Below are 24,448 nucleotides of genomic sequence, written 5' to 3' on the forward strand. Positions count from 1 at the left end.
ATATACAGTAGGCCTACTATACAAATAGACCACCTGTTCTCAAACTGACCTCCATCCTGGCCCAGCCATTGCCCGACAGGTCAAATCACACAGAATTTACTTGATGTATCATTGCATTAGCTTTGAAAGGCTGCTATCAATTCAAAGACTCTAGTCGGTCTCATAGTATCTCATAGATCCAGTGTGACTGGGTACGATCAGAGATGTATAGTAATGAAGTAAAAGTAACAAAGTACTGTACTTAAGTACTAAACTGCAGTATCTGTACTTTTTTGAGTAATATTTTTTTCCTCATACTTGTACTTTTACTGCACTACATTTTTCTGATGAAATTAATACTTTTACTCCGATATATTTTTCCTGTGCTGCTTTCGTTACTCGTTACTCGTTTCTATGCCCAAGCGCTAGATGGCTCTGTCATCACCAGATATGATGGAACGTGTTCATGGTCAGTGGTCATTTTTTATTTGATGTTTTTATTTGATATTTTAATTTATTTGATTACTTTTTTATGTGCACTTCCTACTTGAAGCACAACGAGCAGGTTAGAAGAACTGTTTTAAGCAGTAAAACTACTGCCCTACGTTTTCTTAAAAACTGAACTTGTGTTACAAAGCTGTTTTAATAACAAACTATAGGTATTTGCACGTCATAAGAGACTTATCATACAGAGCTCTAATAAACCAACTGGTATTCAAACTTTTAACTGACCCCCCCCCCCCCCCCATTTTTTTTTTTTTTTTTTTTAATGCAGTACTTTTACTGCTACTTCTATTTTTTAGTCAAGAAGCAAAACTTGCAATAGGCTACTTCTACTTGCTTTACTTAAGTACAACACATTTTGAATACTTTTGAAGGAAAGGTTACTTTTGACTTTTACTCAAGTCATTTGACAAGATGATACTGGTACTTCTACTCCACTACTTTTCTCCAGTACTTTATACATCTCTGGGTACGGTAGGCTACAGGGTATTTCATATCTGCATGCATTGGATTGGAAGTACCACTGCTGGACATTGGAGGAGTACTCCTAGTATCCCCTTACCAGGCACTCTCCCACAACTGGGATGTTGTAATAGGCACAGAAAAAACTTAACTACCATAGTACTACATCACTATGACAGCGCACAGGGCCTTTAGTAATACGTTACGACTTGGTCATCGCCATTCTGGTAACAGCTAATTTATAACAGGGGTAAGGGGTTAAAATCCTGTAGGCCTACCTTCTGATGCGCAGTACCATAAAAGAACTGTCGTGCACCCTTTAGATACAGAATCTGTAAGGATCAGTGTTGTAACTGTGAGATTTAATATTGTACCTTGTGTTGTTTTTTATCTTTTATACCATGATGTGTATCTGCACAGCACATGTCAAAATGTGTGTGGATAACATACAGTGCAGACAGTGACTTACTTTAACATCCTACATGTATGTTGACTAGACAGTGTAGTAGTCAGAGTTGGTGGGTTATCTTTTTTCCATGGGGGTGAAGTGGAAACAGGCTGACTTTTGAAATTACACTAGTTCAAAGTTCAAAGTTGCTTCAAAGTTAGCAAACACATTTGTCCAAAGTGAGTGACCTAAAAAACAGAGACCATAAATAAATGTAAGCCTTAAACCTACAACACACATTACAATGTTGGAAAGGAAAAAAAACATTAGAATATGCAAGTAACGTATTTCGTGGTGGACAGGAACAAAAATACATGTGTTAGGTAGGTGACTTATTTCCAGTCTTTGAGTTGTGACCCAGAGAGGCGTAGTAGAGTAGGTGTAAGGGGAGGGGTGTGTGGCTGTGTGAATGTGGTCAGCCATCTAGACAGCGTCTTCACAGCGTGGGCTACTACTTTTGCTTTTTGCAGTTTAGTTCACGGAGAAGGAAAGCTGATGCAATTGCATGGAACTATGGCTCTGTCACCGTTTCCACTGATTCAGATTGTGTCAAACCACAGTTGCTGATGCAAACTACTGCAGAAAGTCACAGGGTACTGCACGGCCGAGCACAGAACAGGGGAGGACAAAGGGGTGGTCCTTGGCCCAGAGAGATGGGGGCCCAGAACTGAGTCCTCATTATATTGAGAGGAGGGCCCTTACAAATGACTGTCTCAGGCCTGCAACAGAGTACCAGAGTTGTTTGATTGCCTACAGCAGATGACTCACATAGGTTCTCGTTTCTCCTGGATTTTTGTCATCTAGATCCTCATTGCAAGTCGTTGTTTGTAAGAAGAGTCAGGGTGTGTTTTTTGAAAGTACAACACAGTTACAACACAGGAGAGGACAACAAAATATTGCGTGGGAGTTTAAATACTGCACAGCGACGTAGCAGAGCAGATCGCATAGGCTAAGTAAGGTGCAATGTGACCGTGTTGCACAGGGGTTGCAGGAGACAGCACATGGGGTTGAGGTGTGAAGTAGTGTTGTTAACCCCTATGGTACTAGATGCACTAAACCACCACAGTGGCCTAGGTCCACCCCCCTCGGTGTGTGTGTGTGTGTATGCGCGCGCATGCATGTGTGCCGGGGGTGAAGGGCCAATCTCTGAGTGTACATCTGTGTTGGTCATGTCTATGATTAAGTAACTTCCACCACAGCATATCTGGCACAGGCCCAGGTCACACTACTCTAGTCCATACCAGTGCACCCGTCAATAGTTCAGCCGCACCCACCTGAGATGCAACCATACCTTTATACATGGTAAATAAAATCTGCTATTAAAGCAATGCAAATGTGCTTTCTTCCCCTGCCAACCTTGAGTTTGGAAGTGGAATTGGCACTCATATAGAACTTAGGTCAAATGAAAATATGTACTGCAAGTAGGCTACAGTGAAAAAAACACATCAAACAAGTGCACAGTTGTGTCTGAGAGAGAGAGAGAGAGAGAGAGAGAGAGAGAGAGAGAGAGAGAGAGAGAGATGATGTTAGTATATAGTGTAGCATGACTTCAGCAGTGCAAACATCTTGTCAAGACTGTAAATGTCATTTTGCAAAAGGCAGATAGTGAGAAAGATAACTAGCCTACTTGTGAGGACAGTTTTTGACAACTGTCTGTATAATAACTGACTGTCTGTATAGTAACTGAGTTAGAGAGCAAAGCTCCACCAAGCTTCTCTCTCTCTCTCTCTCTCTCTCTCTCTCTCTCTCTCTCTCTCTCTCTCTCTCTCTCTCTCTCTCTCTCTCTCTCTCTCTTCGCTGGTTTAGAGTGTCAAACTTCCACTGTGGTTGCAAGAGGACATGTGACTTTGAGACAACCAATGTGGTGTTCAACAGAACTAGAGTTGCTCACCACATATATCTGACACACACTAGTAGCCTAAAGGAGAAAAGTTAGGCAACAATTCTAATTAAGTTTACTGAATAATAGGAACTTAATCTTTAAAGACTTTCTTTTGACTGCATTGAGTCATTTGATTTTTTTAAAATTTTGTTTACTCCATTTCTGCCAAACATCATACATCACGTAATTTCCTTATATTGAGATATTTTGTGTAGGCCTGTGTGCGTGCGTGTGAACATTTGAGACTGCAGACATAACAGTAGATGAGAGAAAGCATTGTTCTGCCCCAAAGAGAAGTTTGATTGTTATGGGAATGTGAAACTGACCATACTCTATTCTATCCGCTGCACCTTAAAGGACCACTTCAGCCATTTTCAATATGCTGTTGTACTCATGCTACCCTTGATTTGTCAGTACCCGGTGATACTACTGGTATCGCTGTTTGCTAGTTGTCTGCTGATGTTGCATAACCTTTTGGATGATTTTGGGAAAACAAAATGTAAACAAACAGCTGCCCCCATTACAATGACCAGGATCTCAGAAAAGGCTGAAAAAAAATCTCACGAACTGACAAGTCCAAGGTAGTGTGAGCATTACAACTGCATGTTGAAATTGACTGAAGTTATCCTTTAAGCTGACTACAACTAAATGCCATAGGACATGTGAGCAGCAAGTACCAGGGCGTGATTAGGCTAAATGCCATCTCTCTAAAACACATTTCACTTTGGATACATACAAACATGCATGTGTTCTTCTTAAATGAAGTATTCAAAATAAAAGTAAAATATTTAAGCATTCTGAATACACATCACTCATGGAAAAGCAACACTCTTTCAAGTCACACACTTTTGCATTGTGAGTATTTTTGTTCTGACATTCTCTCTGGGTCTAAAGTGACCAAAATTAGAGCATCTGCTCTCAGGGTCTCATGTGCTGATAACCACTTCCTGTTCTGAGCAGACTCTAACTAGAGCACAGTTCCCCACACTGTTGAACACCAGAGCTGACAGACTTCACATCCATGATCACGTTCACGCAACACTGGACCTTATGGTATGGCAAAGACATGCGTAGCTATTAGGATTATTGGACTGGAACTCTGCTTAACTATGCTGAGCTGTGCCGGTAAGGCCATCATGTTTTCAATGAATGAATTTGACATGTTTCTTTGTAACCTACCAAAACTGTATGGCTATGTATATACTGGGGTTGGCCGTCATAAAGACCTTGTCTGTTTTCTTTTTCAGTCACAGATACAACTTTTCCAACTACACATATCAAGGGATCCAAGGGATCCAATGTATCGTTTTTCTGCACCACATCCAAGCATGTTGTTAAAACTGTTTGGGAAAAAGATGAAATTAAGCTATTTGTGCACAGTGAGGAAGTAGGACAAGAAGTACATATGACCTCTGACAGGATGAATGCCACAGCAACAAGACTCAACATAACACATGTAGAGAAATCAGATGAGGGAATATATACATGTCAGAAACTGACTGCAAGTGGTAATGATGGCATTGTGACTCGCACATGGAACCTGACCATTGATACAGGTATTTATCTTCATATTCAAATGAATGCAAAACAATGTAGAACACACAGCTCTTACATTCATACATCTTTCCCTATTTTCCTCAACAGTAGAGGAACCCCTGATATCACAACAAATTTACATTATAGGTGCCACTGCATGTGCAAGCTTCCTTCTAGTCATCATTAGCTGTGCTGTATTAATTTCATGCAGGTAAGTAAATGCAAGCTATTTCTTTCCCAAAACACTTAGCTAGACAATAATTGCTTCAAGGGGAGTCAACTTAAGTATTGAATGCCAATAGAGCTGTGAATTTTGTCCTGATATTCAACTTGGTGAGGAGAGGATGTAGAGTCAGTATTCCTTGAAAAGGGTTCGTGTTTCAAGAATTCTGCCCCCCTATGGTTAAATGTGTGAAGAGCAGGCCTTGCCGTGGCTGAAACGGTAGGGCACTGCACTGTCACGTTGGGGACCCTGGTTTTATTCTGCCCAGAGGTCATTTCCTGATCCTCCCCCGTCTCTCTCTCCCGCTCATTTGCTGTCCAACTCTTCACTGTCCTGTACTAAGTTGAAAAAAATATATATGAAAAAAATGTTTGAAGAGCAGCGTTTAAGGTTCATGAATGATGGAAACATTAGGGATGGGCTATTTGGTGATGTTAAAAATATAACCAGACATGGATATCGAATTTCAGAGCCTCACACTACCAAATTGAATTATCCAGGTGTTTACTTCTGTGTCAGTATGTAGGCCTATTTGTCACTGTCAGCTTGCTATTTCAGTGCTTTTATTTCTGAGTGTTTTAGATTATAGCCGTACAGCTATCTCCTAATGGTATAGTTGACTTGTGAAAATATGTCACACAGTACACTCTTGCAGGCCTGAGAGACGAATGCCTCAGCCATTGAATAGGATATTGCAATTATTGATTGATATGTGTGTAAGGAATTTTAACTTATCCATTAACATTAAAGGTATTTCCCAGCTTTCTGATTTATTGGATCAGAATTATTATCATAGCTTAGCATAATCACTGGAAGTAATTGGTATCTTTAGCTTAAGCCACAAGTGATCACTGGACAAAATTAAATTGCTGTTTTACACTCTGGTGAATTTAAAATTTAAACATTAATTTTATAAGTTTAAAATGGTTTATAAGTACATTTGATGATGTTTTATTTTGTACCATAGACTTGTATTACTATGCCTAATTTGGCCATACTGTTAAACGGGGCAATGCAAACACATAGGCTAGACGAAAATGATATGCACATTCATGAATAATGCTTGGAAATACTGCAAATATGTGAAAATCAAAAAGGGTGGTCTGTTCCTTTAAATTAGCCTATCTGGGATATGCCTATTAGGCCTATTTCACCTAAAACGTATTGAATAATTTCAGGAGGAGAAGACAGAATGCGCCTGGTACCCATGAACCCAGTGATGTAAGTAATGTTACAATGTTATACACATTCACATTCATAAATGAAGCACATAACCCATTATCACCATTATTAACCATGATCCATTATCAATACCTAGATATTACAAAAGTACAGCAGTGTTGCTCTCATTGCCAAGGACCTAGTGCGGTCTACAGACGGCCTATTACTGGCGTACTCAGTGGTTAAAGATAGGCTACACTCCCTGGTATTTGTTTGATGCTATTTTGCAATGACCACATGGGGGCAGCATATACTAAAATCATGAGTTGTGAAGCAAAGCAAACTACCCACCATCAGAAAACATTTGAAACATAGACCAGTGGTTCCCAAAGTTTACAATGACAAGGCCCCCCATATACCGGTAGATTACATGAGCCCTTGCATGATTGGTGACACACTATTTTACTGGGCATCCCCCCATGGTCTCTGTCTGTGCGTGTCAGTGCTCCACAGGGATTAATAAAACACAGATAATAGCCTAGTGGTGGGTGTAATGTTCAGAGATGGAATAGATTATTATTATGCATGTTTTAGCTAGTGGGATTATAGTTTAGATTATTTTTTTGCTGTTTAATTACTCAGTTATTTATTATTAGGCTTTGAACAGGATTAAATAAGACTGACATGTCCAAGGCTTTTATAGTTGGAGTAAGAGTCTAGTTGAAATTGGTCTGTTGGAAGTCTACTCATAAAAATATGCAGTAGCCTAAATATGAGTAGTTTGGCATTTCTCAGCTGCACAATTTATCTATTATATACTGTAGGCCTGTAGGCTATAGTATACACATAGGTTTCCGGTTTACAAACATCCACGCTGTGAGGAGGCGCGGGGTGGGGGGGTTGGTGGTTGGGGTGATGATGGTGGGTTGGGCTAAGCAGCCAACCAAGTGAGCTGCAGTTTCCAACAACCAGCAGGTTCCAACAATCAGCCAGGGATTGTTTGCAAATTGGAAACCATGTACTACAGACATGACATATATATCATACCAAATGAAAGGCTAGCCTACTTTCTAGTTAACACATAGAGCAATCTGGCCCGAGCACTCTCCATACTTTTCCAATTGTTTATTCAAGCTTTACGGTGTTCCATAAAATAATTAATACACAGTAGAGAGCTCCGGTCATTCCTGGGTGTAGTCTCCTATGTTGAAGTGAACCAGCCTGTGGTTCTGAGATTGTGCAGCACAGGGGTTTTCACCTGATTTTGACCCAGGGAGCACCATTCAGAGAGAACAGTAGTCCATGGCCCACTGAGTTTTCTTATGCATCAACTCACTGACCATTAGCAGTATTGCCACAGCCCGCTGGTTGAAACCCTAATAGTGGACTGAAAGAACACCAAAAAAGGTCTCCATCATACCGCTCTTGGATTATTAGATAAATGACTAGCCTATGTTTATATTTGTACATTCCCAGGCCCAGAGCCAAGGCCCTGACGTCCCCAACCCCAGACGACAGGGGAGGCTCGGCCGGCACCAGGACAGCCAGTACACTGAGAGATGCAACTCACTATACGGACAATTTTGACCCCACTGTGACCCTACAGCAAATATTTGCTGGAACATTGACATATTTGTTGCACAATGGAGGAATGGAGGACTTGGAGAACAGTGGTGCCTTTATGTCATGGTCGTTATCTTTTTGGTTGGAATGTCATCTGTCTGTGTGTGTGTGTGTGTGTGCAGTGCATTGGTATGAGAGTCGATATTTGGTCTCTGTGTGTGTATTTTATGTGGAATATTGCGGTGTGAACCTCTGCACCCCTAGATTATTGAGGTGTCTATAAATAAATGTACAGGAATCATTTGAACAATGAATATGAAAATGACACTGTCCTGTGGCTGAACACGTATTTATTTTAGTTGTTTGACAACTAGAACAGGCCAGCATGTCTTGATGTATGCCTAAATATTGCTGAAAATTAGGGCTCAAATAATATTAACAATAATAATAACTATAATTACATAGACATACAGTAAAATAATTATTGAAACTCAGAACTCGGATATAGCAACAGATCAGTCAGCCATATACTGAAATTAAAGCTTAATAACAAAAGCTTATAAAATGGTTAACAGTGTGCCAACAACAAACTCAATTAAAGCCGCAAGCGGCGATGAGATCAAGCACTTGCTCCCAGGTATTAGAGGTAAAACTCTAAAGCTTTTCATGATGCCATGATGCCAGTCTAAAACCGAACACTTCTTGTTTCAAGTGAACCCATAATCGGTAGGCCATAGAAAGGCAAGGTAGTATCAACATCAAAGAAAAATAATGAGGAGGATTTTTGTGAGAGCATTGTGACAATGCTGTAACAGGCTGAATATGAGTTAACCATTGAAGGCTGCGACCTACTAATCAAATAAATACACAAATACATCCATTCAAATAGATGTGAAGTAAAACTAAACATAATGCAATGTTGAGGGAGGAGTGTTCCAAGAAGTTAGTGAAATACAATAGTAATAAAAATGACAATTTCCAAAATGACACTCGCAGGCTATAAAGGTGGTATGGTAAGTTAGTTGCCATCTATTGTGTGTGTTTGTGTTAGTTTATGACAGAGGTATGTGTGTACAGTATATTGGTTTATACTTAGCTGGCACTTTGATGTAAGGCAACCTGCAGGTATTTACAGAGTGTGACCATGGGCTTGGTCATGGGTGTGCTCTGACACACGTGAGCCTGGATTGTGGTGTAGCGGCCTTAGCAGCACACGTTTGATGCCAAGGGCCTGAAGCCAGACAGGGTCCATTGCAAGAACATTGTCAAATGTTAAACCAGGTTAGGTTAACCTACAAGAAGTGGTAAACTTAACTAATTAACCCTCTGAGGTCTAAGGCCTTTCAGAGGCTTTTAGGCTGCTTGCACCACCCTGACATTTTCAAGTATTTTCAACTAACAGTAAGCATCTATGCAAAAGTGGAATATATGGTTGTATTGTGAAAAGCCTGACAAGAAATAATCTGAAAAAAATGTGGATGTCATACAAACATGTTTTATTTAAATTGAGTGTAAACACAACTATACAAAAAAAAAACAGAGGTCAGAGGTCTTCAAACTATATCTAGCCAAGACTTTTGAAGTTTGAATCTTGTAAACAAATATGTTGGCAGCATAAAAGTGAAAAGGGCATTTAGAAATGTTTTGTTGTTTTCATACAAAATGCAAAAAAGAATGACTATGTCACTGCCACTGCCTGTCTCATTTGAATACTAATGAGATAGGTGTGAACAAACCTCTAATGGCCCACACCCCCCTGTCAATCCCCATGTGCTCTGATAGCCCCAACCCCCCTGTCACTCTACGTCTGCTGTGTTTACCCTACCTGAAAGGGGCGTGTTGTCACCTCTGAATAGCCAGCTATAGGTGTGGCTGCTACAGGCAGAGAGTACAGAATATGCGAAGATTTCTTTTCACTTTCTTTAAATTGGGCCAGCTATATAATTTATTTAATATATATATATTTGAAATCTGGAAGGTCTGAGGTTTCTAATGGTGTAACTTATGTGTTTCAATGACAAAAACTCACAGAGTTACAGATTTGTTTTTGGAGACATGTCAAATTGCCCTCTCAAGGGCAATTAGACCTCTATGGGTTAACTAGTTAATAGATAGGGGTCATTTAGTTAAGATAATGAGAATTCTAGGGTCTTCTACTAGATTATTTACCACAACATCTGGGCTAACTTAACGTGGTTAAGTGAAGAGTGTGCAGTTAGCTGCCTTGCTAAAGGACACTTCAACCGGGGATGAAAGCAAAGGGAGGCCATACACACTCTTCCTGTTGATATGGAAAGGACTCGAACCTGCAGCAAGAGGAGGAACTTGCAGTGAGCATACAAAACAAATACCTCATTGTAGTTCGTAAGTCAGACATGGGCAACTTTGATGATAAGGAGGTCCACATTTTTTCATCACCACCATCGGGTAACCATATGATGACGGATTTGACTGCAGTTGGTTGCTCAATGACGGCTGAAATTGTTTGGAAGGAATAGGGGTGTTTTCTCTTGGCCAATAGTACAATTATGGATGAATTAAGCCTCCAGTTGCCCGTCCCTGAGTTAAGTATGGTTGTAGAAGCCTTGGGTCCTCGGTATGCTTGCTGCAAGCTGTAAATTGCGTCCGTCACCGCGAGCAACCGACTGCACATGCTTGCTGTAAAAGCAGTAATTTCAGACAAGCTGGAACTGTGCAGTCTTTCTTACAATCGCCCCCAGCGAGTTTTAAGATATCGCACCTAACGCATGTGCATGGATGCAGTATCTAACATGCGCTAAATTGACATGAAATATGCATGTTAACGCGTTCATGCAAATCGTGCCCGCGCATGCGTATCATGCCTGCGCACGTCAGGGCCTCACGCATAAGGCATCACCACTAGTGAAATGGGAGGAGCCAAGGGAGGACATGGGGTAATTCAATTGAAATTGTGTGCATGACAAGCGGATGACGGGCAGAGATTAAATCTGAGACAGCCAGAAATCTGCACACAGGCTCTATTCACACTATGCTTAAAAATAGCATGTGCATAACATTCTGCTTGCATTCATCATCGTAGGGGTGGGCGATATGACGATATTAAATCGTGAATCGTGATATTGAGTACAAGATCGTCTCGAATCTGCCAAAGCGAGGAAATTGTATAGATCGTCTTGCAATGAGGATGTTTTACTATCAGTATCAGAGTGATGTTCACTTTCTTGTGTTGTTGTCTTCACATTTATTCTTAACATTATTGTATTTCAATTGTGCACTTTATGCAAGTACCATCAGTGTGTTAACATTTTATTAACTGCAAATTACAAATTGCAAGTATATGAAAGTTGTTTTTTGTTTTTATTTTTACCGTGGAAGATTGTGATAAAAAAAATTCAATCGAGATTTTTTGTAAAAATCGTGATAACACTTTTGCCATATCACCCACCCCTACATCACCATGCACTGAGAAACTCTTGCTCTACCCAAACTGTTTCATGTTGCATACAGATTGAACTCAGAATGAGTTGGGAATAAGATTCAATTTCTGCGGGTACACTCCTCATGACCATTTCCATACATTGACCATTCTGTGGCGCTGAATAAGATTCAATTGCTGGGTTTGATGAGCTGGGGGAGGACAATCTATACGAAGGGGAGCTGCTCATGGGGCACACATGCAAATGGACTGGAATTAAAGCCGAAGACTACTGCCAGCTGCAGGCCTACCGACGGGGGGGCATTCAAAGGGGTCAGTTGTCCCGGGCCCAGAGAATGGAGGGGCCCAGAATTGGGGTGCCATTAAGCCCTCGGCACAGTTGCTGCAAGCTGTAAATTACGCGCGCCACCGCGACCAACCGAATGCACATGCTTGCTTTAAAATCAGTAGACCAAGACGAAAAATACTGGCTGTGTCACCCAGGGGGCAGACACCACGCAGCATTGCGATGCGGATATTGGGAACACAGACGGTGTTACCACCAGGTGCGGTTAATTCGCTCTCCCTAATTTTGTTTGGCTGCCCCCTAACTTTTGATTGTTGCACGTGCTCTTACCAGGATCCTGAGATGCTGAGGATGATTATTGAGTTCACCTGTGCCTGGAGGCGGTGCTGCATAACCGCAGAAATACACCAGCGGCGATCTGAGCGAGTCGCGCGACGGAAGTAATTGACTTTGTATTGAGTCGAGAGACAAAAGCGATTCTGGAGACTAGAGCGATTTGCGCGACGAGCGCGACAATTTGAAGTTGAAATCTTTTCAACTTTCTATGACGCGGTTCGGCGACAAGCCGCGACAGCCAATGACTGTATAGAGGTCAGTGACCACAGCAAATGGGAATGCTTGAATGCTTTGCCTTCTGCCTGTACGGACATACTCTAGTCTCCTCAATCTCTCGTATCGCTTGCTGCTACACTCTGTCGCTTGAATCGCGTCGCCGCTGGTGTATCTCTGCGGTAAGTAGAGGCGATGACCATCCATCTCTCTCGCTCACTTCCGGCTTGCCACTTCCCACTCGCCTGCCCGTTTCTGACCTGCATTTGTCATTGGCATCTGCCTGTTTTTGACGCTGCCTTTTGGGCCTGTACTTTCCTTTTTCTTTTTGACTTTTGCAACAAACTTAGCCTTTTTCATTCGGTGCCTTTACGGCTTTGACCATTTTGTGCTTTGATATAGGAGCGCGGCTCCTCTTTTGTTTTTGATATTGAATATTGTACCCCTAGACGACATTAAATTACCCTCGAGTACCCTTTTCCGTTGTTTCGAGTCCTTCTATGTTACCGTTTGTAACAGACGGCAAGGTAAACAATGAAACAAAAATAAGGACTCCCCAGGCAAGGAGACGATACTGCTACTGCGTTTATGTTTGCACACTCCTTTTTCAAAGTGCAATAAGGAAGTATGATCGCAAATGTTTGTAATTTCGGACAAACTCAATAAGACACTTTTAAAAGTTGCTGCCATTGTCATTTTTATCAGAAGCGTGGAACTGTGCAGTCTTTCTCACTATCGACCCCCGCGAGTTTGAAGATATCGCACCTGATGCATGCATATGGCTGCCGTGTCCAACGAGCGCGAATTTGACATTAAATACGCATGTTTACGCGTTCATAAACAAATAGTGCACGTGCACGTGCACGTGCACGCGCACGCGTATCCTTCAGCAAGCATGCTGAGAGCCTTACATTGTAGGTATTGGGGTGGGGACCTTTTCAGATGGTTTTGCCCTGGGCCCAGCAAAATCTGTCAGCGGCCCTGGCCAGCAGCAACCACACCTACTTAAGCAGTGGATGTAGTATGTTCGAGTAGACATCTGCACATGCAAATAGCAACAGACGATGTATGGACTGCCCATTTCACACTTCGCCCTCATCCCCATCCTCCTCTTCCTCATTTGAAGCTGTCCCAGAACCACCAGGTGTGGTTGCCAATGGCATCTAAGAAGTGGAAAAAAGACTGCTGTTCCTTATCACGTTTACTTACATGCGACTGCAAATACACTTATGGTCCATTGATCAATTGAAAAATATGTATAAGTTAATAACTTAGCTGACTCAGTCCATGGATCAAAAATTAAATCATCAATTGAAAAATACATATTTTTCAATTTATTTAATTTTCCGATCCATCGACTGAGTCTATGTACATGACCATAACTTTGTCCATCCATGATGCTTCAGGCTTAAAATGCACCAGCAGTGCATGGAACGCGTTCCTCTTAGGAGGGGCCCAGATTTGGGTCCTCATTACATTATACTGTATGTATTGTTGGGGGTTGGTGGGAGGTGGACACTATGTCCAGGGCCCAGCTAAAATCGTCCTAATGGTTGGAAGCATAATTGCCAAGTTTCTACAGAGGCGGGTACACTCCTCATGACCATTTCCATACATTGACCATTCTGTGGTGCCACAGAATGTAAACTGAGCACCACAAATGGATTCCTCCTCTTTTTGAAAGAGTGCAGAGAGAGAGTGCAGAGAGAGAGAGAGAGAGAGAGAGAGAGAGAGAGAGAGAGAGAGAGAGAGAGAGACCGACCAAGTTTTTCACATTTCATAATGCGACTGTCTGTGGGAAACACTGGACCCATAAAGGGTGGATAAAGTGCCTCTCATCTTGTCACAAATTTAAGAACAATTGAAACAATTTTGGCAGCATTGTTTCAAGACTCAAAAATCTATCTTCATCTCTTACGTGTGTTGGGTGATCAGGGGGTCCTTCAGGTGGCTATGGAAACAGAAAAGAAAACATTATAGAAATCCTGCTGAAAAGCATTTTGTGTTCAACGACAATTAGAAACGCACACACACCCAAAACTTGTGATCAGCAGTGTGTACTGTAAACTACCATGTGCCCTGGTGAATTAGCTGTGTGTGGGTTGGATTTAAACCAATTATAGAGGCAAAGCATGCAGCAGTAGGCTAGGTGCAGACATAATATTCAATGCTTTGCAGATGTCTGACATCTACAGCATATCAATTGTTTTTTACCATCTGTGCATTATTATTAATTGTATGTATATTCTCAAGACCCACTAATTGTACTGTATATTGTCAGAGAATATAAAATCAGTATGATTCTTGTACTATATTGGACGTTGACAGGTTAGTTTTACCCAATTGATGATGTGTTGCTGAAATGATAATCCCACTCAGTATGAGCGGAAGCAAAGGTTCAGACATTCCTTTGCGCGCTTGGAGGAGAACCTTCTGGTGCGAAGCTACCTTCTGCGGGATTATGACTGAATGTCTGGAAGTCAGAATTCCTCCCAGACATAACACCTAACCCATGTGCCTAAGTGCTTCAGTTGGTCTGGAGTAGCCAGGGCCCTCATGCATGTTCGTAAAGAATCTGGTGCTAAATCCCTCGTAAACAACCAGAAAATGGTCCTGACTCTACTTCTCTAGGCTCTACCGTTGAAATATTGTACATACCCTTTGAAAAAATTGTCGAACAATCTCTCTGTACCTAAAACAACACAGAAAAAAATGAATGAATGCACAGAAAATATGCTGACTGTATAGCATCAATATTAAGTCTTGGAGTTTTAGCATTGTGTTGCATACGTTTGCATTACCTGAAATACAAGAACCCAACAGGAATGGCCACACCTAAAGCCAATCCAATAAAAAATGTAAAACATGCTGCAACAACACATCTATGTCCTGGAAAAGAGAGAAGGACCTGTCAGCGTCTCCTCAAACAGTTCCATTAAAAGAAAAAAAAAGACCTCCACCAAGGAAGCTGTTTGAAAGAACATTTGACCCTATTTTTTGTGATTTTTCAATGGTGAAGAATCCTTTAAAAAATCCTGAATCCGGATTGTGATCCGGATTACCAACACAATTTAATCACTTGTCCCTTTTGTCATTTCCAACAACTCCACAAAATTTAATCAAAATCCGTTCATAATTTTTTGAGTTATGCTGCTGACAAACAAACTAAAGCAACCGAAAACATAACCTCCTTGGCGTAAGCACTACTGACAATATAAGGAGTATTAAGGAATTAATAAATACATGGCAAATGAATTCAGTCTTAATCCTAAAATGTAAATACCATACTCATTGCTACTTAAGCCACCAACTAATTACCTCCACCAAGGAGGTAATGTTTTCAGTCACGTTGGTTTGTCCGTTTGTCCATTTGTCTGTCTGTCTGTCAGCAGGTTAACTTAAAAACTTGCCAACGGATTTGGCTGAAATTTTGTGTAGTTGTGTGGTGTAACATAGTCAAAGTTCGGTAACACTTAACTTGACGCCGGCATCATACGCATGACATAACAGTGTCATACCATTGTCATAATGCCGTCATGAATGTGTCATAAACATTATGTCAATGTCATTAACATTGTATGACTTTCTTTAAGTGAAATTCGGTTATGACAAAGACAGGCGTAACAATTTTTCATGGCCATAACACCTTGATGACATTGGCATTATGTTTATGACTTGTTCAAGACACTGTTATGACACTGTTATGTCATACGTATGACGCCGGCGTCAAGTAAAGTGTACCCAAAGTTCTATCTAGCAGCTTCCTTGGCGGAGGTCTGCACTCTCTGAGTGCTTCTAGTTAAGATTAAAATGGTGACTCACTGGTATTTGCTGTGTAAACATGAAGGTAGGCTTCTCCTTGGCCATACTGGTTATCAACCTGACAAGCATAGAGCCCATTGAACTCGGCGTCAAACACTGAAAGCGGCAGTTTGTTGTGTTGCACCCTATCGTTGAGTAGAGGCGCTCCATTTCTTTAAAGAAAGAGAGAACCCTTAATTACTGTGGTGATCACTTATCTTAGTTTATTTGAACTTCAGTTAATGAGCTTATTTGACCCTTCACTGTCATGCCACTCATTTCCTGGAAATCCGCAAGCAGTACACAAGTTGAAAGATGAAAGGCATCCCCACAATAGAATAACCTGGTAATTTTGTTTTTCATCCTTTCCATGTCTTGAAAGACGCAAACAGAGAACCCTTAATTACTGTGGTGATCACTGTACTGATGAATACGTATGAATTTGACCAATCACTCTCATGTCGCACAGTTCATGGAAATGCGAGCAGTAAAAAAGTTGAAAGATAAGGGTAGCCCCAAAATAGAATACTGTAAACCTAGTACAAAAACATGTCATTCATAGTGAACTCTGTACATCTGTGATACTGCATATCCAACGCTTGACACTCACAGTAGACTTTGAATCAGAAATACATTTCCTATTTCCACTCCCCTAAATAATATAACAGAGAAACTAATATAACTAAGGATCATAATTGTTCTTGACTTCAACTCTATCATGTGGCAATCAACATATGGTAAACAAGCCTTAGATGCAGGCTTTCTTATGATAGGTAGTAGTGGCTTAGTTTACACATCTGTTGACACACTGGTGCTTCCCATAGCCTACCTGCTCCAGGTGTATCTTATGGCCATTGGGTTGGCATTGGCTTCACACACAAACTCTGGAGACTGAGGATCATCACTTGGAACAACATTTATTTTAACCGATTCAGGGGGATCTGAAAAGATACACACAATTATTTCATGATGACTTGTGCAAAAACGTGTGCAATCTCCTCAGCAAATGCCCGTACATACCACGACTGGTGATACTACAACTGATTGAACTTCCTACAGATGTTGTATACTTAAAGCAACTCTATGAAAGAGTTGCAAGGTTTAAGAAGGTATCCAAGTTCGTCCTTAGTCAGTCCCACCAGGAAATCGCGGGCATTTTCTCAAAAATGTGCGATCTGAATTGCCAGATGGTGCACGAGGATTTCCAGAAAATCGCGATAAAAGTTGCGGAGCTTCTTACTGTGTTGTTGCGATTTTGTTGCGGCATGGAGAGGGGCGATTTTTGTTGCGATTTTTAATATGTTTCCCCACGCTTGAAAGTAAAGGACACTGCCACATTCCAGTCCTCTGGTGTTTTTATATTATTTTCAGTGGTCATTTTGGTATTTTTGAGGTAGGCTTGGTAGCCTAGGTAGTAGTGGTGCGCGGGCCGTTGATATTTACAGTCCACCCCAACCCAACCCCCAATTTCACCATTCACCAGCATCTGAAGTAGGCAACCGCTCAGTAGCCTAGAGCTCCTTTGATGAATGCAAGACCAACAGTTCTCTGCTGATAGCCTAACTAAGGTTTGGGGATGAAGTCGCCACTCACCTATTTTCGATTGCATGCTGGAAGACAAAACCATGTATAAACGTTTTTTTTGTATTGATTCTAAAACTCATCCGATGGTGGTCAATGCAAAGAATGTTACCGATAGTTTACTCTTTCTAGACTGAGAAGCGCAAGCTTCACGTGCATTTTAAGCGCGTTGAGTTGAGGTGCATATCAGCCCTGCATATCAGGCCATAGCCTATGGAAACATCCTGGGTTGGGGCAAACTTAAAAGCAGGGCATATTCGTAACGTTTACCTCGCCAGATATGCATCATAACGTTAAGCCCGCGATGGGGAAAATGCGCGTTACTCGCAAGGCTGGAACACTTCACCTTGGGAAAGTGACCGTCTCGCAAGCATAGGAGCGGGACATAACAGCCTTCGGTGGCTGAACGTAAGCGCATCCATAAAGGACAGGGAAAGCAAAACGGATTAAATAGGCATAGTCTTTGGAGAATGCCATGATATAAAATAATAGATTAAGTCCTGTGGTTCGGTTGTTGTCAGCAGTGTGTGCTTTTTTATTTCAACTGCTTAAATAGCCTAATGTTCAACAATCAATGTCCATCACCATTAAGCTAAAATATTTAGACAGCTTGGTTCTCGAGAGTCGAGAGCGGGGGTTCAAAGTTGCGGGAAATCGCGGTGATTGGTTAAAGTTAAAGTTGAATTCACGGGAATTCATTGAAGTTGCGAAAAAGTTGCAAATCGCAACATCGCGAATTCCTGGAGGGACTGCTTAGTCACCTTAACAAAAGCCACAAAAGTTTTGCAAATAACTGAAGAGTAAAGGGTTTGATTAACCAAGACACAGAAACAGCATCCAAGACAACATTCTTGTCAACCAATTGTAAATGTTTATCAATGCTAAAATAATAATGATGGCATTTTAATGTATACATTAATGTATTTCTATGTGATGAACCTTTTTTAAAGGATTGTTATTATTGTGTGTGAGCGTGTGTGTGTGTGTGTGTGTGTGTGTGTGTGTGTGTGATCTTGCTCACGTGAACCCTTGACAATTGCCGCCGTGCGGCAGCCTCCAGAGCTAGTGTATGAATGTGGGAATGTGTAAGCTAGCATGTGTATGTATTTGAAAGCGCTTTGAGTCAACTTCATAGTTGTATGATACTGTGCTATACAAATACAGTACGTGTTGTATTGTATTGTGCGTTGTATTAAACACCACTGTTATAGGCTACATGTGGTTTTTAAGGGAAGCCATTTAGAGAAAGCATGTTCCCCTTCAAAGAAGAAAAACAAAACATGAACAAACAAAAAACGTGGTTACTCACAGGTAAAATTTAATGAATATCCAACGACCTTCTCGGATTTTAGAGTGGGGTGTCTGACCATGCATTGGACGACAGATCGGCGGAGGTTTCTAGAAGGCACACCTACGAGGTCAACGGTGACATTCGTTGTTCCATCAGAGTTCTCTGCAGACCTGTTCACGCTGACGATGCCCTGAAGTGAACCCACATCCCAGATGACCTCGGCAGGGGGGCGGGCCATCGCAGCAACGCAGGTGGCGAGTGTCACCTCACATAAGCCGACCTCAGGGGTGACATTGACGAGGGCGACCTCAGGTGGCGCTGGGGGACAAAATGAAATAGTCGTCATCATTTCCCAATCAGAAACAATGTTACTACAATCTGTGATGCACCAAAAGTAGAAAAATATAAATAGTACAAAAATGCTCTTGAAATTCTGAGATGAACTGACTTCACGTTGAATTCATTTCTTAAACTAGTAAGATGGACAGCAAAACCACAGCAATGCCAACATAACAACAGGGAGTACAAAGCTTAGGTAGTACAATAGTGCAGAGTAGTACAATTTAGGGATGCAAACGATTAATCGATTAATGCGTTAATCGATAAAAAAATATTAATCGCAATTAATCGCCAATTCAACTGACAAGAGACCCAGGTGAAATCGGCATGTGAAGAGTGTGTGTGAAGAGGGGTGTGAATAGTGGGAATATTTAAATCACCTTTGGATTAAAGAATTGAAATAGAATACATTCAAATGTGGTATTTTATCTCAATGTTTAATTAATATTTAATTAATTAATCGATAATTTGCATCCCTAGTACAATTAATAGCAAATTATCAAACTGTTTTACTTAAACAATGTTAATGGACGTACAAAAGCCACATATGGGAAGTACCATTTGTAACCTGTAACATATGCAGTATAACAAACGAGAGTGCTCTTACAGATGTAAACAACACTAGTAGTATTGTATTACAAAGTTGAAACAATGTAATATTACACTACTAGTGTTGTAATTAATTACTGTAAGAGTACTTCTACTTCCATTTTATACATGCAAGCCTAACATACAGTTGTGCAGAATAATATGACAAGAAAATGTGCATTTTCAAACTGTTCTAAGTAAACTATGCTTTAATGGACCTCCAAAGGTCACATTCTGTATGGGAAGTAAACTTCATTGATATAAGCACTAGATGCCGCCTTGACCACTACTTTGTGTAGGAACGAATGCCTCAAGTCAGATCAACGCCATTTTTAGCCAGCATAATGCTACTGTAACGGAGGCTAACTAGCAGAGTTGGCGTTAGGGTTGCCACCTCACTCTGACAAAAATCCTGGACATTTTGACCATCAAATCGACCTTTTTTCTTAGCGGCGCACGGCCCTTCGCACATCTACCCAATCGCCCTTGTGTGCTGAAAATTACATTTTTGCCAGCCATATATTAAGTTAATTTCCTAACAAAATATAACAGGCTTATTATTTTGACTATTTCCAATACTTTTTGGCTGTGGACAGGAGGGGGCAGTAGGTCTAGTGGGCACTGGTAAAGGGGGAATACATACATTCTGTTTATATGGAATACAAAAATAAATAATCAAATTGTTCACTGTCTTTAAGAATACCTGAATATAATGATGTAGGGTATGCCGTCAATCAGGTTCCTTAGAGTGGGGTGTGTGTGCTTTGCTCGTGCTTACATCTGCTGCTTGCTGCTCCTGGCTAAACGAATAGGTTTCATAGGATATGTAACTGGTAGTGCTGTAACTGGGCACATTCAGCAGTACTAGATAAGACCATTTGGATTTCATTTAATTCGTCCTGTGATGATTTTGTGACCAAAAAGCACGGAATTTCTTGGTTTGATGATGGTAGCTCTCTGACTTGACATAGGATTTGACATAGATGATTAAAAATAGGCTATATAAAAACGTGGCATCGTCATCAAAGCCGTTTTATCTGTGATCGATTTTTGAAATGCATTGATGTAAGCTGACAGACACCTTAATAGGCTATTAAAAGTAGGATCTCCTCATATTAGTTCATGGGCTACAACTTCAGAAGCATTTTCGCTGGGCACAGGGAGCAGCTAGCAGGAAATCAATTGGGCATGTTTTTACTCACATCGCATATTTCACTCCTGCATCATGTCGACCCTTTACGTTTTCCCCCTTTATTGGCCTGTCACGGTCATCGCCTCCTAGAACTATCGTCTTTCTACCCATTTCATGTTAAAACGTCCATGCTTTTATTCACTGGATCCGTTCGTTGCATGTCTCGCATAGTTCAACATTCTCTCGGTCTCTCTCCACCTCATCATCAACACTCCGAAATCCGAATGAACCGCGCGCCAGCCCCACCAGTCGCGCTTGCTGCATCATTTGTCTAGAGACTCTAGAACTTGAGCCAATGAGATCGGTGCGCACGCTGCAATTTACTACTGACGGTACTGATGATTGAAAACCATTTTGTCCATCATGTACAAATTCCGGGACATTCAGTGTCCCGGATTTTTATTTTTTCTTTCCGGGACAGGCCATAAAAATCCGGGACAATCAGGAAAATCCGGGACAGGTGGCAACCCTAGTTGGCGTGGAACCTCCCTCCCAAAGCCTCATACAGTGTCGATGCCGTTGGACTGTGAGACTGGTCTCTTGGTCCAGCGGTATCGTACTGTGTCTCCCATTGCCGGACCGTTGTAATTGACAAGGTCGCATGCTCGCGTCCCGAGGGGGACAAGCAGGTGCAAGATGACCTCCGTCACATTGGAGCCGATTGACCCGGGATGGGAGTGAGGTTAAGGGGGGGGTCCCATGTTCGATGCCCGAGGGGGACGAACAGGTGCAAGATGATCTCCGTCACACTACCATCACAGTGGGTTTACATACAGTGTTGAATCTCGCCCTCCAACCCGTGCCTGCAGTTCACCTAGGGAGCGCTGTCGAGACAGCAGAGCTCATAAGGCTGGCGCTAATAACTGACAATTGTGCTCGCTGTCGGCTGAAACTTGACAATATTATTGTAAGTTCTGAGAAACCAATGTGGATTTCAATGAAATGTACAATAACCTGGGAGTTATGTCCTTCTGATTTCCTACAGCTTTGGCATTTATGAGTCAGGCTCCGCTAGCATCTTGCTAACAAAATTGCTTTACGGCCGTCGTGATCACAGCAATGCAGCCGGCCGACCAATCCAAACTCTGTGTGTGAAGCCACTCGTGACGTCATATTGACAATAAAGACGTATTTTACAAAGATCCAGATAGTTTAAACATTCAAACTAAGTGCTGTTTGAAAGGATAATTAATCCTGCCTTTGGGAAAAATAAAATGAAACGACGATACCAATTCTCTCCCAAAGCAATGGCAGCATCGTGGTTGAGCTCCATGGGACCCCATTCATTCTAACAGCCTCTGCACTCCTTGGCGCTCCTATGCACTGTCTGGATGGCGCCACTTAGTGGACAGTACCACCCGGAAAAAGTAGCGAGATTCCTCTCTCGTACTACCCATAAACACTCTCTGCTACCATCAATTGGTGACGAGACGATACACACATTATCCTGTAGATGGCGGCGGTAACATATATGCAAAATACACCATCATGATAACGGCACAAGACAGCGGATCCCAGGGTTGGGCCACCTCAAAAGGCTGAGCATGGCATAGTATGGTGTTGACCTACAGGGTGCGATTTGTACGAAAACCAGAAGGGGTGATATGTTTCAGATTTTAAGCAATATCAATGGAGTTGCATTAAGCTGTGATTAAAATCATGTAGAAAAAGTGGCAATATCAAAACCAGAAGAGGGGATAATCCGCCCTAACCCCCCCTACAAATCGCACCCTGTTGACCTATAACATATGGCACTGGTAAAGGAAAGAGCACCATTGCTTTACCTTGCACATGAAGCTGAAACTCCTTGTGGATGGGATTGCCTCTAAACAAAATGAACCGGCATTTGTACACCGCCTCGTCTGTGAGTGTGGCATTCTTTAACCTAATCGACCCCTCTCCATCGATGGCATTCCCCATGTAGTCAAGGCGCCCTTTCAATCCATTAACCGCTTCCGGCACAGTGGTACCATTCCTTAGGATGGTGTAGATCTTGTCTTCATTTCCTCTTCTCTTTTTAATCCAATCGACCTGGATGATTTTATCCTGGAAGTCACGTAACTGGCAGGTTAAAGTGATTGTGCCTTGAACGGTGACAGTGAGAGGGTCATCAACAATAACTTCCAAAGCTGTGAAAGTAAAAGGCAACAAAGGACAAATATGTTTTATAAAATCTTCTCAGAACAACAAAATAAAACACAGCCAAATATCTATTTCAAATATCATTTCTCCTTTATTTTGCTAGGGTAGTCACATTGAGGCAGATGCCTCTTTTCCAAGTGGGCCCTAGCCAAGAAAGCAGCAAAGAGGCATGGCATTTACAGTCTAGCCATCAAATTTCCATTAAACATTTTTTAAGTGGATCAATAGAGTCTAGCATACTGTAGGTTATCTGGCTAACATTTGGCAAATAGGATGAACATTGGTTAGGTGGGCCGGGTTCTGCTATTTAGCATGAATGTGTTGCCATTTATAAAAGTCATATTTTTGCAGGATAGGTTAAGTGTTGGTGTTGTGCATGGTACTCTTTGGAATAATATCCGTTTTGTAGCTACCTTTAGCTTGTACCACAAGACAGAGAAACACCGAGAGGAGGATCATCTTCCTCAAAGACCATGGCCATGAGATTGACAGAGTTTGTCTGAAAAGGAGAATTAAACATCACAAAATTGTCAAAAAATACACTACCGTCCAAAAGTCTGAGGTCACCCTGATTGAATAACAGTAACGGTACAAAGGTAAGTTGAGTAAAAGGTTTGGTAACCCATCAAATTGGTGAAACTGGACAGAAGAGAGAAACCTAACCTATCCTTTTCGCACATGTATAACACACACATTCTTTAATCCATTTTCATTGGGTTATTAGCGCAGTAGTTCCCAACCTATGGGTCGGGACCCAACTTATGGGTCGCCAAAGGTCCACAGAGAGTCGTGGAGCCCTCTTGATTTTAAGGGGTTTAATTTTAAATATAGCCCATGTTGAATAAATGACAGAGCATTTAACTAATATATGCATAGAAGCAACAAAATGTAAGTGCTACACTAAACATTTATTCTATATTTGATCAAAGACGAATTGAGGAATAAAATAACTAAAATTAGTTTTCGCAGGAAACAGAGGTCACCAAAGCTTACAATAGTAAAAAACATGGGTCACGGAAGAAAAAGGTTGGGAACCACTATATTAGAGAATGCATGGAACCATTGGAAAGCTTTCTGCCAGTTTCTGCCTTTCCAATGGTTGGTTTATCACTTGGTTTGTTGCTTTGCCACCTTGGTTACAAATTCATAGTAGTCAAAGTAGCTACATGAACTCTACCCATCAGAATGAACTTCATGAGACCTGTTGTTATGAATTCACAAAGCATGTTTCATTGTACAGACAAGTGTCATACAGGTACACGTCATTCAAAAGCTTATACTCCCCTCTTTCAAATGATACGCATAATAACATCTAGCAGTGCATGGTTCGATAAGACCAGACATCCACTTTTGCATGCATGGGGCTCATAGAGCTCTTTGGTATTATGATGCATTACATATATTGTATTATAATACTGCATTACTAGGTGATGCAGTGTACAGTGCATGTGAAACTGTGTGTGTGTGTGTGTGTGTGTGTGTGTGTGTGTGTGTGTGTGTGTG

The 24,448-nt window shown here is 41.4% G+C and overlaps 1 protein-coding gene across 1 annotated transcript in view; it reads right to left on the reverse strand.

Annotated features, from left to right (window-relative positions):
* LOC134460567 (nectin-3-like protein) overlaps positions 1 to 24,448 on the reverse strand; it is a 101,020-nt gene that overhangs the window by 74,208 nt on the left and 2,364 nt on the right. Inside the window, exons 2-8 of the mRNA XM_063212945.1 lie at positions 23,359 to 23,444; positions 22,588 to 22,932; positions 18,703 to 19,002; positions 16,642 to 16,753; positions 15,834 to 15,985; positions 14,813 to 14,900; positions 14,670 to 14,703 (exon numbers count right to left, since the gene is read on the reverse strand). Of these exons, the coding sequence (XP_063069015.1) occupies positions 14,670 to 14,703; positions 14,813 to 14,900; positions 15,834 to 15,985; positions 16,642 to 16,753; positions 18,703 to 19,002; positions 22,588 to 22,932; positions 23,359 to 23,404 (1,077 nt within the window). The 5' untranslated portion in view covers positions 23,405 to 23,444. The remainder of the gene's footprint in view (positions 1 to 14,669; positions 14,704 to 14,812; positions 14,901 to 15,833; positions 15,986 to 16,641; positions 16,754 to 18,702; positions 19,003 to 22,587; positions 22,933 to 23,358; positions 23,445 to 24,448) is intronic.

This window comes from Engraulis encrasicolus, chromosome 13, assembly GCF_034702125.1.
Source record: "Engraulis encrasicolus isolate BLACKSEA-1 chromosome 13, IST_EnEncr_1.0, whole genome shotgun sequence".
Taxonomy (NCBI): Eukaryota; Metazoa; Chordata; class Actinopteri; order Clupeiformes; family Engraulidae; genus Engraulis; species Engraulis encrasicolus.